Source organism: Hirundo rustica, chromosome 7, assembly GCF_015227805.2.
Source record: "Hirundo rustica isolate bHirRus1 chromosome 7, bHirRus1.pri.v3, whole genome shotgun sequence".
NCBI classification, from domain to species: Eukaryota; Metazoa; Chordata; class Aves; order Passeriformes; family Hirundinidae; genus Hirundo; species Hirundo rustica.
This window is the reverse complement of record NC_053456.1, coordinates 17,920,117-17,937,716: the sequence shown is the minus strand read 5'-3', so window position 1 is coordinate 17,937,716 and position 17,600 is coordinate 17,920,117. Positions and strand designations below refer to the sequence as shown.

Below are 17,600 nucleotides of genomic sequence, written 5' to 3'. Positions count from 1 at the left end.
GAAATAGAAACTCTGCCCAGGCTGCACCACCTTGTGTTTGTGGGTCCCTGTGAGAGCCTTGGGGGTGTCCCTCTGACAGCCTTGTCCAGGGCTAGGAAGAATCAGAGAAGAAACATTTACTTAGTCTTATTTTTAACATCTTTCTCTGTCTTTTTAGCAAAATCATTACAAATCAACAGCTCTCCTGGTTTGCTAAGTACCTGGTAGAGGTTAAGAGGCAAGAGAGAACCAGGCTGTTGCTTGTTCTTTGTGATGGAGAGGTATTTGAATTGATGGTGTAGACTTGGAGTTACTTTTGTTATTAGGATAAAATGATGTCTGGAGGATGCCTTGGTGAGAAAATAACTTTCATCGGCTTAATGAATTGCAGAGTAGGGAGAGGAGGGTTTGTAGGTAAAAACTTCCTCTGCAATGGATTCCCACCATCACCTCTTTATGTAATCATGGTCACCTGAGTTGTTCTTACTGTGCACTACCAGTTCTGGGCTGGGAGTGCAGCCCAGCCTGTCCGTCAGGCAGCTGCTCCCCTAAAATGGTAGACACAGAAGCTGAAATAATGAAAAGCCAGGAGACCAAGTGCAAATACTATGGGCTGAGAAGGAGAGATGAGAGAACCAGTGAGAGCTGAAGAAAAAAGCCATGGCATCTGGAAACAGAAAATGAAAGCATGGAGATTCCTGCTGTTTAGTAAGAGGTTGCCAAAGACTTGGCATGACTTCTGAGAAAGTACACTTGGGATTTTTGCTCTTTTGTGTGGGGTGGGACAGGTAAGCCTAGCTAAACATATAAAGCACATTCTGATTTTCTAGAGAGGGGTGGGCTACATGGCTCTGCACCGGCGAACGCGAGGCTTCAGTGACCTTGTAAGACCGCCTGACTCCAGGGGTGTGTTCTTTAGAAATACGTGGAACTTCAACTTGCACACATGTTTTGATGAGGCTCTCTACAGTTTCAGTTAGACACTGTATGAATAAACGACATTTATTGCTGTGTGTCATTAAGCACTCTGGTGATAGTAGAGTTCTAGTGATAAAATTGCATTTGTCTGCTTAATGGAAAATAGTCCACTTGCGTTTGAAAAGAAATCTTTCTGTGACCCTTCTTCAAATATAAAATTCTGTGATAAATGGCTTTTAACAGTCATTTGAAGTTAAAGACGTAAGAAAGAGTAAAGAAGGGAGGACAAGCAGTAGTAATTCACTTCGGGGTTTTTGGTGTTAATGTCATAGGATAAGTTTTTATGGTTTGGGGATTTTATTTATTTCTAATAGTTGTATTGATGCTCTGTACTAGCTAATAATTTATATTTGGCAGTTATATGAATGCTAAAAATCTTGCAAGAAAACCCCAAAGAAACTGGGGAGGAATACAAAGAAGTTTGGTTTATACATTTTGCAATGTTCATGTAACCCTGAAGCAACCCAGGCAAGCTGCAGTAGAGACCAAAGTCAGATTTTCAGCTCATGTTGCACATCATGAATTGCATATAGAGCACACCAAACTAATTTAAAACATTGAAAGAGGAGGTACAAATTTTAAATGTGGATCCTCATTCAGTGTTTTTGGGGGCCTGTGAGTACTCCTAATTAGCTTGGAGGGGCTGTGAATAGTTAATTATTCAGCACAGAGTTCTGAAGTTCAAAACTCTAAGCACTTTCAGCAACAGATCAGTCATGTGAAGCCTCGTTACAGTTGTTTTTTGCAATGCTGCTCTGGAACTTGCTTGTTCTTCATTGTGAGTGATTTAAACTTTGTTTTCTCAAGAAAGGTGTGTGTTTCTAGTTGTATGCTAGGCTTTTTTGTTTGTTTTAATTCTGTAGAACGACTATAGGGGTTAATTTCTTTCCTTAGGTTTAAAGTAAACAAACTTTGATACAGCTCCATCTAAATGACGAGCATATTTTTGGAACCTTTGTGCATTATGTTGAAATGTTTTTTAACTTTCTGGTAATGTGGCTCCATTCAAGAATGTTTATAAGAAATTCAAAAGCTCTCAGGAGGTCATGCATCTTGACTGTGTTTTGGTTTTGTTTCTAATGATAAAATTCTTAATAATATCTTTTTCTTCTGAATATATTGGTTGATTATGGAGAGTTATTTAAATAGAGATATTGGACTAGATATGTTGTAGGTCATTAGAGTCCTACATTCAGAATTTACTGTAGCATACATATATTAAGAGATATAGAGGGGTTTATGCTGGTTTAGAATTTTTTTTCGCAAAATAAGTGCAACTTATTTAGTGATCAGTCCTTATATTCAAGAGTAAACTGGTCACTGGCATGGGACAGGGTATCAAGAAAATTGAAATAGATCAGCATAGGTGCGGGGAATATATGAAAGCATTTTGTGAGTGAAATGTCAGGAAATATTACAGCACAGTAGAATTGGTTATACTGTTATTTTATTATTGTAGAGAAGTTATGTAATGTAGAGCTGCTAGGATTTCTTTGAATAATTTTAATTACCAAAACAAAAATTTGGAGAGAAAAAGTGTTACTATTTGCTCCAGTATCTGTCACACTGGTAGTACAATTGGCTTCATACTTCATAGTACAATATTTCTGTTTATACTAATCCAGTAAATCTCTTTGGAGAGTGCACAAATAGGATCTTTGCATAACCCAAGGGAGAAAAGAACAACTAACTAATTTACTCTTTTAGGGTACATTAAAGAACTCTTTTTGGCTTGATGTTTATTTGGGTGTTCTTTTTGGGTTTTTTTTGTGATGGATACCTTAGCCTGTTTTGTCTTCTGTCACCACTGATTGTGTGTTTAAGGTATTCTCTTATCCCTTTGTTGCACGTATTACTTCAGAAAAGTATAAAGTGTCATTCATTTCTGTTTTGAGACTTGTTAGTATGCCAGTGTGGAATCATATGTATAAAGGCATATTTGATTTTTAATTTTTATCGATTTATTTCAGAAGAAAATCTAAAGCACCACCTCCTCCATCTGAAACAAAATCCATTGCTACTTCTCCATTTGATAACACAGACCTAACCAATCTCATCATGGAACAGAAAGAGAATGTAATCGATAAAGATATTGAATTATCAGTGGTCCTGCCAGGAGATGTGATCAAGTACACTACAGTTAATGGGAGGTATGTTACACAGAATGATATTTTTGTTTAATTTTACTTTTTTGCTCAAGTTTACTTCAATCTTCATCCAGATTATGATCTTTTGGTAAAATGCATGAGTTGTGTAAGCCGGAACATAAAATGTGTCCAAAGAGGAGCAGTGAAGTGCCAAGATCCCAAGCCTTAGGAAGGCTGGGGTTACCGAGGGAGCTGGGGCTGTGTAGCCTGGAGAAAAGGCTCAGGAGGGACCTTACTGCTCCCTGCAGCTCCCTGAAAGGAGGTTGACATGAGGCTCCACGTGTACACCGTCAGGAGCTTCTTGTTCTTTTTGCTCCCTTTGTCCACACTGATGAGTACCATGGGCCCTCTCTCGTGCTCTGCTCAGAAACAAAATGCCAGAAAGGAATGTTGTATCTATTTTCACTTGGTCAGATTACATTGTGTATAATTACTCAGTGTTCAGGACAGGCCTTACAGGCTTATCAGGAATTGCACTCGTTTCCCAATCAGTTTTATTATCCCACAGTTACAGGATTTTTCGATCGAGATATTGTATGTGATTGATTTAATAAGTGACTGTCTTGCAAATAAGAACCAGTATTAGCACTGCTAGGCTCATCTCAGAATGAGGGGAGATGTGCAGGACCTGCAGTCCATTGTGAAATATATTTCAAGCTGTCATTTGTTCTAGCTTTGCTCTGTTTTTATAGACATATATTGTGAATGAATGGGCATAATCCCTCTAGAAATGACATAAACAGAGAAGTTGTTACTTTGCTTCTTTCCTCATTTATAATTGGGGGTGAGCAGCTCTGAAGGTCCCAAGGAGAGAAAATCTTTTAAATCTCAGTTAAAAAAGCAGCATGGTGAGTTTTAACAGCTGTGTGCTCAAATTCCATAGTCCACTAGAAGAAACTTCTCTTTTTCAGATTAAGTTGGGTTGGTTTGCTCCCTGCTTTGCCATAGTGGGTAGCAAGAGCTATATAGCACAAAGCGAGGTGTTAGTGAGATAAAAATCCTAAGTATGTAGAAGTTGGAGTATGTAAATACATCTACACTTTCCAGAAAACCTAGAGTAATCTGATGAAGTTAAGTTGCAAATAAATATTTTACTGAAGTTAAATAAAGGAAGACAAGCAGATGATGAGGTAGCTGATGGCCTCTTCTTGGTGCTTTGCTAAATACTAATTATGGAAGCTGTTAAGTGTACTGTGATATATGTATTCTTCTACCTATAATCCTTGAAGGCTTCAGGAAAAAAAGAGTTTTACAAGTTTTGGAGGACATGGTTACAAGAAAAGCTTGTTTTGTTTTGTTTTGTTTTGTTTTGTTTTGTTTTATTACTCCAGAAATATCTTTCTAAAGCAGTTGTTGAAGATTTCTTGCCTCCAGTGGAGGAGGAAGTACCACTGGAAAGCAAATTTGCACTGAATCACTGTTCTCATGTACTAATTTGCACGTACCTGTTGCTTGTGAGCAGCTGTTTCTCACTTATCAGTCACTGTGAGTCTGGCTAATGTGAGGGTGTGCCCCTGTCACTGTGGTGCATTTCTGTAGGATGGCTTTCTGGGGTCCTTGCTTGTCAATTCTTGCCCTGGTCGTCATTGGTATTATTACTCCTCTCCAATGACTGAAGGACAGCTTTTATGGACAGTCACTGTATAAAAATTCGCCAGGAAAAAGGTAACCAGTAACTTACTGGATACATGGGGAACTAGAAAGGTCACTCCAGAAGCTGTCTGCAGCCTCCTCTGGCTCCCTCCTCCCTGGCCCTGCCCTGCTCTGCCCCCAGTCAGATGGGGGAATGACGAGATTGGCGTTTGCAGCCCTTTTCTTCTTACGGTGGGATGGATGTACTTGTTTCATTAGGGGTTAGAAGTACCAGAAATGAAGTGTTCCCTCTTTCTGTCTTGTAACTGAAGCAGGTTGTGCTATATACAGGAGATACATTGAAATAAACTTTATGCTTTAGCAATGGGAAGAGGGAAGAGCAGAATCCTGCATTTGGCATGGTATTCCTCAGGCTGTTTTATATCATCTAGATGAGAGCATGGGAGTATATTATATTCTCCTGTACCTCTACAGACCATCTGATAACTGCTTTTTCACACACTGGAGTACCATTTCTGTATGTTTTTTTGTTTTATTGTTCCTTCTGCCTTTGTCTCCTGAGGCAAGTGTTCTGCCACTCAAGCAGGCAGACGCTTTCCTCTGGAAAAGAAATATCTGTCAGCTTTCAAACAGTTATCGTCTTCTGGAACTGCAGCACGTGCACCAGAGAGTCCAGCCCTGCTGCTAGAAATCAGAAGACAGATTGCTTATGGAACATTTGTCCTTTTAAGATGAAGGGAAATGGGAATGATAGTCTATGAATGGACAGCAAATTAAAGGGGAAAATTCAGTGTTCATAATAACTTCTAACACTGAGTCATTTTTAATTATTTTTACAGAACCGTATCATATGAAAAGTCTGCTTTAACTATCTGCTTAATAAATATATTCATGATCTTTGTTATCTAGAATTCTGCTTAATCTGATGGTTCTTTGTAGAAGCTATTTCCACATTTGGCTGTGCTACCAGAATACTTGCCTCTGAGATTACATCTAGAATTTAAGATTTGTGATAAAGCCATACCGGCCAAACCCTGTATTAATTTTCTCAGAGACACTTCAGCATTTTTTTCAACATACCATTTGATTGCTTCACAGGCTTTCATTTTCATAATATCCCTGTGAGACAGAGGAGGTGAGGGATTTCCTTGTTCATAGTTGTAGCTGAAAGATGCAGAGGGTGCCACAATGAAATTGTTGTTACCCAACTCAAAAAAAATTATTGCTGAACGATCTGATAGTGCTGTAACCTAATTCAGTTCCATAACATGCAGAGTTAAGACATTCTCCTTACTTTTGGTGTATTTAAACATCTATGACATTTCTGTTTATAGTACAACTTTATTAAATGTATTTCAGTGGCAACTGGAAATACTCAGCCTGCTTTAATGCTCTGTTCTTCATTAAGCACTGAGGGTACAAGGACAGGTACTGACAAATACTGTTGGCCATTCTTCGCTGTGGGAAGGACATCTTACATCACACAGAGCTCCTCCAGAAATGGCATTTGCCTACTATATTGTCATTTAGCTTATTTCTTGCTGTTGGTATTAAGCACTTAGTTAATTCTGGAATCCCTAATGCAAGACCTGCTTGAAATGTGACTTTCTCAAACTTCATTTCTCCTGCATCTTCCAAGTGTCTTGTGCACAGACTTTCTGAAAATAATGCAACTCCCATGTCACTCAAAATGGGTATAAAAACACCAAGCTTTGCAAAAGAACTGTTCTTAATGAAGAACAGAGTATTTATCACCACTGTCAAAGCTCCCACTAAATGTGAAATGAGGTAACTAATCCACATGTCCCTGCTGATCTCAGGAAAAGCTTCACACAACAAGAAGTTCCCACTCTTTTCAAGTACTTGTCACACTTTTGTGCAAACTGGTTTCATTTTCTTTTTCATTTTTGGAGGGTTGACTTTTTTTTTTTTTAAATTATGTTTTTTAAAGCTCAAATATATTTAAAGTTGGTGTCTAGCAGTAATTATTTAGTCCTGGAAGGGAAAGGATGACTTGAATTAAATGTTTAGCAGCACGTCTTGTTATAAACTGCTTAATTGTCAGCTGTTGTGACAGTTCCATTTGTCTTTTACAGGAAGCCCATGATGGACTTGCTGATCTTTCTCTGTGCACAGTATCATTTAAATCCATCAAGTTATACCATAGAGTTGGTATCAGCAGAAAATAGCCAGATTAAATTCAAACCCAACACACCAGTGGGAATGCTTGAAGTGGAAAAGGTGATTGTAAAGGCGAAACAAATGGATAAGAAGAAACCTGCTCCAGTTATACCAGAGGTGAGAAGTAAAATTAAGCATATTGAGAAAATAGTATTGCTGCTCTATTCAACAAATTGAGCTGGTAGCTGATCTTCTTGTTTCAGTGTTTCTTGTTGTCTTTCATCCTCTCACCTTGAAGCTCTGTGAAATGCTCTAGTCCATTTTTGATAAGCTCCTCTTAGGTAAAATACATCTCAATTTGTTGCAGCAAATATCTTTGCTGCTGAAAGAAGGAAATATTACAATATTATTTGAAATCCCATGCTTCATTGGCCTTTTGAAAAATTCTGCAGATGAAGTGTGGCTGAGTACAGCCTTGAACAAACTGAAAATCAACATCTTGTACCATCTGTCATGCTGTGATATATGTACCCTCCTGACTGTATGTTCATTTTCCTTCAATACATACTGTTCTCTCTTGGCTTTTTTTATATACCCTCAAGAGAGCAGGAGCTTTAAGAAGCGCTAAACCAATTTCTGGTTGTTGCCTAAATCTTTCCTTCCACCTTTGTCGTTCTGCTATGTGGAAGAATACTGACTTTTAATTTATCCAAAGCACATACCGAGGGCCAGGAGAGCTCTCCTGCTGCCCTTCTGCTTCCCTCCTACACGTGTTCACAGGCACTCCTTATGGCCCATCACCTGACTTCCACCGCTGCCCAGTACAGCCCTCCAGGCAAATGGCACTGCTGAAGGAGAAAGCAGTCTGCTTCACGTGTCCTTTTCTTGCGTGGAAGGGAATAGAAAAATAGTTCTTAGTTTCTTATGTAATGTTTCTGAACCTGCAGCACTGGTCAAATTGGCCATAAGTGGAATTCCGGTGGTTACTGTGAGGCTGTTGTAAAAATACCATTTCTTTCAGAATTTGTGCCGGTATTTATTGGAATTTTCTTCTCTTTAGCAAACAGTAAGAGTAGTGATAAACTACAAGAAGACACAGAAAACAGTAGTAAGAGTTAGTCCACATTCACCCCTTCAAGAACTCATACCAATTATCTGTAGCAAATGTGAGTTTGATCCTTCGCACACTCTACTGCTGAAGAGTTACCAGTCTCAAGAACCCCTTGATATGACAAAATCCCTTAATGACCTCGGACTAAGAGAGCTATATGCCATGGATGTCAGTCAAGGTAAGATAACTTTCATAGATTGCTGTTATATAAAAGACAATTGCTTAATAATTGTATACATGTTGATGGGATTTTTACTTATGAAAGTATTTTCTAGAAATTTAATATATATTTTTAATTGGTCTTCCACAAAATTAAAACTGACTCGTGTGTATGTGGACTTCTGTTTTCAGAAGTGCTGTATAAGAGTTTTATTTTCTAACCAAGTGTTCACTACCAGCAGAGGTAGCTGAGTCCAAATCCTCAGTTAAACGTAAAGCCTTCTTTTCCTTCCCTCACACCTTTTCCACAAACTCCAACAACACCCTTTTTTCCCTTAGCTCCTACACAACATCATGATGACCTGAAAAGAACAGAAATGTTAGAGAAAATTAGTTTTCTTTAAAATAATTTAAAATTTTAAAAGCATTTGAGTACTCTGATGCTCTTTAAGAATATTTCTGAGTGCTGCTTGCTAACTCTATAGATTGTGAAGGAATAATAATAGTCTTCTTAATTCTGGTCCAACAGGGACACAATGTACTAACTTTCTAATATTTGTACTGATATTCCTAGGCCAGATTTTAACTTCATCTGGACTGGTGACAGGTTTTCTATACTATAATTAAAAATTTTGTACAGTGTGGTTTGTTCCACTTCAGGCATTTCTCACAGGAAATTTTACTTCAAGGTAGAAAGCATTAATATTGATTGATTCTCTCCTGTTACTGACCAGTGTTTTATTTGCTTGATTTTAATTCTGCTTAAAACTTATTGGAGCTTTGTTTGTCTTTGCCCTTCTTTCTACCTAAATATGGGAACCTTACTGTTTGGTGGCTGCAGTTTTAAGAGTTCTCTCAGTTTACTTGGTAAAGGTCAGAATGACACATTTGGACAGTGTTTCATTTTCCACAGAGAAATCAAAAATGAAATATCTTTCTCTTTCACACTGGAAACCAACATATTTTAACTTGCCTAAATGTGTTACTTTGACTACGTGTGCTCAAATGTGCGTTATTTGGGTTTTTTTGTCTGGTTATTTCCTGCTTTTGTCTACAGACTGGAAAAGCTGCTTTTTGCACAATATGTTTTGTGTTTCACTTGAAGCAGCAGCCAGAACTCCTTAGGAGGGCATACCAGGGTGTATATGCTTTCTGTACAGCAGTGCCCTGCTAGGAAATTTAGATGTTCTTCAGTTCTCTTATTATGAAGTAGTTCAGCACTTCAATTTTGCAGGCAGGTTAAAAGCTCTGAATTTTCCATTATCTTTTTGAAAGTAAATGGTGAGGTCTATCTTTTACCTAATAGAATTTAAATTTAAATCCAATTTTTATTTTATTAATATTATATTTTATTTTTACATTCTTCTTTGTTTTCCAAGTTTGGACTGCCTAACCAACCAAACCAGAGCAAACTGTTCTAGATACTGATATTTCTCTTTGTTTCAGAAATATAAATGGAGCCTCCCTACTTATGTACACAGTTGCAGTCTGTGTTGCATGTGTTCCAGCTCAGCTTCTTTAATGATTTAAGTATTAGGCTGTAAAGATGCACATCCTTTTACTTCTGCAAAATACCCAGTTAACTTTTCCCTAATGTTGAAGATCCAGCTTGGCTTTCTGTGTTTGTCTGTTGTCACTATGTCCTTGATTCATATTCACATTGTCTGCCTTTCTTTTTGTCTTTCTGTAGCCGCATCACCTGTTGATTTAAATTTACCATCTTTTCAAGGTATGATTTACTGAAATAGGCCGTGAGACTTAGCACTTACGGGACACTAGCACCTGGCTTAACTGTGGCATGAGTAATATCTCTGTCCTATCTTAAATGCAGATTGAAAATGATAATGCAGAATTGGATATACACAGCTATATAGAAAGCATTTTAATGTGGTTTTATCCTAGATCAATTTATTCAATTTAGGGTCATGTTTATATTGATACTTTTACCAGACTTGCTGATTTCTGTTGCTCATTACACGTGCATTCAACGGGAGGATTTCTTTGAGAGAGTTCATTCTAGTAAAATTAAAAAAAAAAAAGTCAGTAATGAGATTTACAAATCCTCTGCATAAATAAAGCAATTTAAGGGAGATAAATCCTGCAAGATAACGAGAATAGATTTGAGTGCCGTTACTATGAGTGCCACGCAGTTATGTGTGCACTGATTGAGTGTTTGGGTGATCTTTCTCCATGTTACACCATGTGCAGGCTGGGGCCTGGCTTGTCCCACTTCACACTCTGCCATAAATTTAAGCCAGTATGAATGGAGATCTAAAAAGTCCGATGCTCTTTCTCCCTTTTTACCTTTGTGATATGAACCATAGCATATGACAAGTGGGGTGGGCTGGATTAAGTGCTGGTATTTAGAGCAGCTGAAACTCATCTGCCGTGAGTTCTGAGATGGAGAGGAGGAACAGGGATGATAGGCAAACTGTTCATTTTGCAGCACCTAGAAAAATCATTAACATAGGTGATTTATGGTGTGTTTTGTGTATCATTGCAGGAGGTTTATGACATGGTGAAATAGTAAGAATGCAGGAGAAATAATCTCTGCACAAAATAACATCTAGAACTATTGTTTTCTATTTTAGGCTCCTACCAATCTGAAAACATAGATGTTCTGAAGGAGAAAGAAAACAAAGGATTTTTCAGCTTTTTTCAACGAAACAAGAAGAAAAGAGAACAAGTAAGGTGTTAACTTTCTATGAAGAAAACTTCTAGAAACATATTCAGATTGAGCAATCAACACTGTTGATTATTTTCCAGAAAATATATGCAACTTGGGTTTCTTTTTATTTCCCACACCTCAAGGCTGCCAGTGCCCCAGCAACTCCATTGATGAGCAAGCCAAGGCCAACATTTATGACGAGATCTAACACTGTCAGCAAGCAGTACGACTCTAACACCCTGCCAGCTGAAATGCCGAAGAAGCGGAGAGCTCCTCTGCCGCCCATGCCGAGCTCTCAGAGCGCTCCCCAGGAGCTCGCACGAGCCCAAGTCAGACCTACGTCTGATATCGTGAAGTCCAACAGCTTTGATAGGAATGAACAGGTCAGTTACGTTTGTTTCCCTTCCCTTAGAAAGTACAGACATCATAACCCTGATAACCCCGTTGTTAGTATATGATGAGGCTTGAAATAAATGGAAAATAAAAGTGAAGTAATTGCATTAAAAAAAATTTAGCTAGAAAACAACTATAGGAATTGAATTATGCATTCCTTTTAAACTTTATAACCAAAACAGCTGCTGTATTTTGAAAAGGTAAAACCAACTTCTTATATAAATTGGTCTTGTAAGCACCTTTTTATTCTTTTGGATGAATACTTTATATATTTAAATATGAGAATGTGGTCTCACTTTATTATAACTAGTAATTTGGTTAATTATTCCTGTGAATTTTGAATGTTTTAGTTACATGGGGTAATGAGTAGTTTGTTCTTTACATTATACTGTAGGAAAAAAGTGGACATGGGGAGCAGTCTAAACATTGTCCCCAGCAAGTTAAAGTAAGATTTTTATTTCAAAAATTGGGCTGTATTTTATTGAAGCTATGAGATCTGGGTTAAGTATTTATCATATCCCATGACATGCAGAAATTCTGCCAATAGAATTTGTGAGAATTGGTGCGTTAACTGCTATCCTGGTATTGCACATATTGTCAATTGTGCATTCCAATTAAAGATCAAGGTTAAAAATTTTGTTATATATACATTTTTAAATTTTTTTCATACTTTGCTTTGAATACAGTATCTAAAAGTGGTCTTTAGATATGAGGTTATTGACATGCTGGAAAAATTAAATGCAAAACTAAATGAAATCCAAGTCTGAGGGATTAATTTTGAGTTAGGCTTGGCAACAAGAAATTTCATACTGTGGCTACCTTTATCAATATACAATGATTTAGTCTTTCACTGATGCACAGAACCACAAGAGAGCACTGTTTAACAGAAGTTCTGCCTTTGTGTATTGTGTCCTGCTGAAAAGCTTTGTCATTTGAAGAAGACAAAGGTTTCTTTCTGAATTTTAGTAAAAGGAACCTTTGGGGAGAGTTAGAAAATCATGATTTTTTTTTTTTTTTTTACTTCACCGTGTTTCTCTTTTAATTGATTAAATTTCTTAAAAATGGCTTATTAATATTAACATGCTTTCAATGATTAATATCCTATTATGTCTAAAAGTAATGTGTGACTGCTTGGCTGTCACTCAAGCAATTGCTTAGATTTATTATTTTGTACTGACATTTCTTACTGTTCTAAAGTGATCTGACTGAAGTTGAATAGTTTACGAAGAGAGGACATCCAGATCAAGTTATATTTTTGCGTATATTTTCTATTTTGTACTACTTTGAACAACTCACTTAAAACTTAGAGGCTTTTGGCATGCTTTTTTTAAGGTGACTTCTCTCTCATTGGGATTTGATTGCACAGTGATTTATCAGAAAATGTAGCGTTTGGGTCTTAAATGAAGACAAATATTTACTCTTTCCTTTGAATTTTATTAACCCAAGTAAAATATTTTGTGTTTTGGTATCTACCTTCCTATCATCTAAAGAATGAATTTGGCATAGTACATATTGTTTAACTTGATCAGGGAACTCCTGATAAGGATCCTGTGGGAGACTTCCTTGGGAGAATAAATTTGCTGCTTGGAAGACTACGGAGACATTTTCAGAGACAATGCAGTACAAGAGTAGTCTGTTCTCCTAAGTGGGAATAGGAATAGACATAAAAACAAACACTTTAATGTTTTTAAACAGTCTTATTTAAATGTGCTACTGAAAGAAGTCAAGTGCGAAAAATAAAAGGGGGCAGAACAATTCCCGGAAAGAAATACATAGGTACTTCTTGGACATGCAGAGGTTCTCCTAGGAATGCAGAAGTAAGCCTGGTGGTCCAAGTGGCAGAAGATGTGAAGAGCAAGAAATTTGTAAATTACTGGCAAGCAGAAATCCAAAGATAAAAGATTAGGTCATCTACCTTTTATTTTAGCAAGGTGTTTTTCACAGTCTACCTCAAACTTTTTGTTGAAAAAGTGAGATACAAATCGGACAGACGAAACATAAGATAGGACAAAAAAGTGGCTGCAGGTAAAACAGTCAGGGGTAATGGCTCCAAGTCAGACTGGTTGTAATGTGGAGTTCCCAAGAAGTTAGAAGTATGGCCAGTACTGTTAAATATCTTTATAAGCAATCTACATCATAGAAATGAATTCACCTTCAACAAACTTGAATTTGGCACCAAAGTGAGCAGAGAGGCAGGGACTCCATCCACCACTCAGGAAGGCAGTGACAGGCTGAATGAGACTTAAAAAGGATGCATATGAAATTCTCTGTGTGGAGTGAAGTAATCCAGGCACCAGGACAGGCTGGGGTCTGGTCCTGCCATCCACCTTGAATCCAGTGTACTCAGTAATTTTATGCTACACCTGCACTACGGTGTCCAGATTTTTTTCCTGTAGTTCAAGACAGAGACTGCAAACAGACCACCATGATATTTAAAGGTTTGGAGAAAGTAAACGTTTTAGTGGAAAGAAGGCTCAGATAGCATCTAATCATATTCTTCTGATATCTGGATGGTGTTACAGGGAAATCCTAGGTATATTCTTCACAAGGGTGCATGTGACAGGATGAGAACCAATGGGCATTAGTGTCTTCAGAGGAAATTCCACTCAGAGTGAAGAACAATATGTGAGAGCTGACCATTGGAATCGGTCATTCATAAGAAATGGCAGAAGCTTCTTTGCTGGAAATGTTTGAGATGCTCCTTGACAGGCTCTAGCAATAAGCAATAATAAACTGTAAGAACTTGTTTTCAACAGAAGGTTGGGCCAAATTATCTCAAAATGTCTTGCTTAATCCAGGTCAGCTCTCAGTAAATGAGGCCAGTACAATGGTCACACTAAATCACAAGTATTTAGTTATAAACAGTATAAGATTTAGGTCTACCATATTCTCTGCTGTTGAAAATGTATGTCCTGCTGGTAGGACTTAGTCTCTCTCAGGTTGCTCACCAGGCTGATTGGTGTGTTCACTGGGCTATTTAGGATGTCTGGGAATTTCACTGCAACTTCAGTGTCCAATGAAGTTAATTTACAGAAGTGAAGATATACCTTTTTTCCCTTAAGGTTTACTTTTTATCTCCTTTTGCCTTACAAGAAGCATTTCAATGCAAATCATACTATTTTTAACAACACCTAAGTTCCGTAGCTTGTCCTTCAGTTTACTTGGCAAACTGGGTACATGCTTTATTTCTTCTATGGACCAGGATGACCTTCTGCATGGGCCTTGTTACGGACAAATATTCTTTGTAACATCCACGAGGAAGACACAAAGTGAAATGTCAGTTTTGCCTGGATGAACTGTCTGCCTAGTTTTGACAGAAATGTGTCAAAGTAGTGACATCACATTTCACAAGAGTGAAATGAGCCAACTTTAAGGGAACAGAGTTCCCACTGTTGTCTTTCTTCAAATCCTCAACATATTGTAGTCCAGTTTCTCACAGTATGAAAAAGGGTTTTAATGTTTACCTTCTACAGCTTCTCCACTACTTTTCCATTAGAGATACTGCTTTCTCTTTATGTGAGTAGTTACATTCTGATATGAGGGTTGGGGTTTTTTCTGCCTTCCTTTCAAGCTGATCATAGAATTAGTTTTTAGGGACGTGGTCCTATTTTTAGAGGAGGAAAATAGTACAGTGGATGTCAGGGTACCTTTTACAAGTTATTACATAGCATGATTTTCTTATTTTTCTACATGAGACCTTGAAGATGCCTAGTAAGCTTAAATGGTTAATGTTTGTCCAGCAAATTTCTATGTTCAATCAGGTGGAAAATGAGCATGCGAGTCTCTAATATTGAAATCCCTCACTTATTTGTCAGTTCTAGTTCTGGGCAAGATGAGTCTTGTCAGAAGTATGTTTAGAACTAGCAAGTTTGAATACACTTGCAAATAGAGAGGACTCTTAAGGGTTTTTGTAAAGTGCTGTATAATTTCATGTGTGTATCTTCAGTTTTCATAAAAGTGGTTCCAATTTTCTCGTAATAACACTTCTTTAAAAGAAAAGCATTTGATTATGCCCAAAAGACCATGGCTGATTTTCTTCCTACTGCTTTGTTTATAAAAGCTAGACTGATACATCTGCATCTTATCCCATTAATGTTTCCCTCCTTACCCTGTTTACAGCTATTGAAAGGAGCACGCGTAAACTATGCTTGGGTAGGAACAATTAAGTGAAGATTTTTACTTAAAACACTTAGATTTTATAATAGTGGATAGAACTTCTCAACTGTAGAAATACAAATTGCTGTTACTTACACAACCATAGCTCCTAAATAAATCCAAATCTCCAGGCTTTTCTTAAAAAAGAAAGGGAAAAAGAAGATGGGAGAATGGGGGAAGGGTTTAAGCAACTAAACCATAAAGTAATTCCGAAAAGATTTTTTTTTTAGCCATTGTCACAGGTCAGCTTAGTTAGGATTTCTGTGATGGGTGAGTTCCATGATGAAGAAATTACACCAGAGGCTTGCTTGCCTGTGACTTGATGGTCAGCTCTTTAAAGGAGAAGTTGGGCAATGATGCATTGAGCACTGTGGACAGCAGGGAAGTTTTGGGTGGAGTCAGGGTTACCAGGGAGAAGAGAGTGCTCAGGACCTGCCTGAAGTTTGCATGAAGATAATCTGGTATTATTCTGAGATATTTCAGAACTAGTGGTGAATGTTGCTTGCGTCCACTTTTCAGTATATCAAGTGCATAACGTTACTCCTTTATTGTATTTGCTTCTGTACCAGCAAAATAAATCCTAGGAGAAAATAGTCATATTGGTTGGTTGGACAGAATAACACCAGCTGAGTTTCTCCAAATATATTCTGTATGTCTTTTCTTTCCAATGGATCAAAGGTATATTACTTCCTTTGTAGTACTTTGGGTAAATTTAAGTATTTTGGGAAGCTTAAGCCATGTAATAGGAATTGAATGCATGAGTTATTGTAGGTGCAAATACATATGTTTTGCTGTTGGACATACGTTTGCCTGCATACACAAAGGGAAGAAAGAAATATTGGCAATATTAGTAACAATGTGCTTTGCTATCCCTACATTATACAGTCACTATATATCTCCGTTAAACATAGATGTATATGGAGCAAAAGAAGTAGGATGTGGTGATATGAAAATTTGTCTTGAGATCCTTGGTGTGAGGTAGACTTTCCAGCATACTGAAGTGCTCCACTACCGTGATATTCTTTCCCAAATGCTTTTTGGTTTTTTGCTTCCATTGCAGCTTCAAAATTACTGTGCCTTAATTACCTTTATTTGCTTTTTTGAAATTATAAGTCTGCACTGGCATCTACTAGTGTTTGCTTTGGGTGGGATTTGGTGCCAAATTTGAGACTAAAAAGTTTTCATATCCACCCTTGCTTGTTGCAGGATTAGGAAGGGTGTGTGGTGTTAAAAGGAGAACTCTTGCATGTGTTGTAGAAGTTATGACAGAGTTCACTGGTGTTTCTGCATAAACACAGTTAATTACTTTAGTGATCCTAACAAGAATTTTAATTTAAATATAACTGATATAGCACCGGTTATCATAGGCAGTTGGTATGACACATGAACACTCAGATGTATATTCCAAAGCTTTGTCAGATATGTCTTAATAACATTAATTTTTTTTCCATCTGCTTAAAGTACTATTTTAACATTACAGCCTTTGTTAGGATTTGAAAGCTCTTAATATTCATATGTTGAATAATTCCTGAGAAAATCTGTTCAACACTTGAACCTTTACTGGAACATTTAGTACTTTCTTGAAATCTCTCTTTGCAAATTGTTTGTTTCTTTGGATGCAAAGGGCAGTAGAAAGGCTTATAAAAATCTTCTTGTCACATTTGTGCTCTTGTGCTGAGAACATTATTCCCCCCCTACACACGCACTTGTTGTGTGCAGAAGGGAACTCTGGTGACATCTGTTCAGCCGAGCGAGCGTGCGCGGAGCTGCGTGCCAGCCGAGTCTCGCAGGGAGCCTGTGCGAAGCACAAGAGGTGCAGCCCTTGGAACGGCGAAATGCGGCTTTGTGCAGGGCAGAGGGGCTGCAGCTGCCAGAGAGGAGACAAACACAGCTGCCCAACTGTGAGGAGGAAAGACTGCAGCAGCAAAAAAAGCCTCATTTGGGGAAATAATATTGCATTGGATATCCCCTCCTGAATAAGTGCAAAGGCTGAATAATACTACTAATTATTTTTACTTTTAAGAACTATTTTGGAACTGTGAATAAGAAATTATAAAAGTAAAGTGTGTTTCGTTGGGTGACATTTTAATCTAGAAACTGACTTGTTTAAAGCGTACTCAAGCATACAAGTATTTTTAATTAGGAGTGCTGTGTTCCTATCCTCTGGTGTTCTTAAAAGAACATTTCACCTTGTGCTTTGTGTTTTCTCTCTTAAACTGTGACTCTTGCTTTGCTATAAAAGGTTTGAGTTGCTTGCTTTAGCATTAGAGTGATGGGTAGAACTGTGTGTGCATTT

The 17,600-nt window shown here is 37.6% G+C and overlaps 1 protein-coding gene across 5 annotated transcripts in view; it reads left to right on the top strand.

Moving 5' to 3' along the window:
• COBLL1 (cordon-bleu WH2 repeat protein like 1) overlaps nucleotides 1-17,600 on the top strand; it is a 76,651-nt gene that overhangs the window by 39,239 nt on the left and 19,812 nt on the right. For 3 of the 5 annotated variants that reach the window (XM_040069554.1, XM_040069558.1, XM_040069556.2), the window contains exons 2-7: nucleotides 2,928-3,107; nucleotides 6,794-6,995; nucleotides 7,879-8,107; nucleotides 9,779-9,817; nucleotides 10,680-10,774; nucleotides 10,900-11,139. In XM_040069554.1, coding sequence (XP_039925488.1) covers nucleotides 2,928-3,107; nucleotides 6,794-6,995; nucleotides 7,879-8,107; nucleotides 9,779-9,817; nucleotides 10,680-10,774; nucleotides 10,900-11,139 — 985 coding nt within the window. The remainder of the gene's footprint in view (nucleotides 1-2,927; nucleotides 3,108-6,793; nucleotides 6,996-7,878; nucleotides 8,108-9,778; nucleotides 9,818-10,679; nucleotides 10,775-10,899; nucleotides 11,140-17,600) is intronic. The other 2 variants (XM_040069557.2, XM_040069555.1) reach the window with 2 other exon arrangements.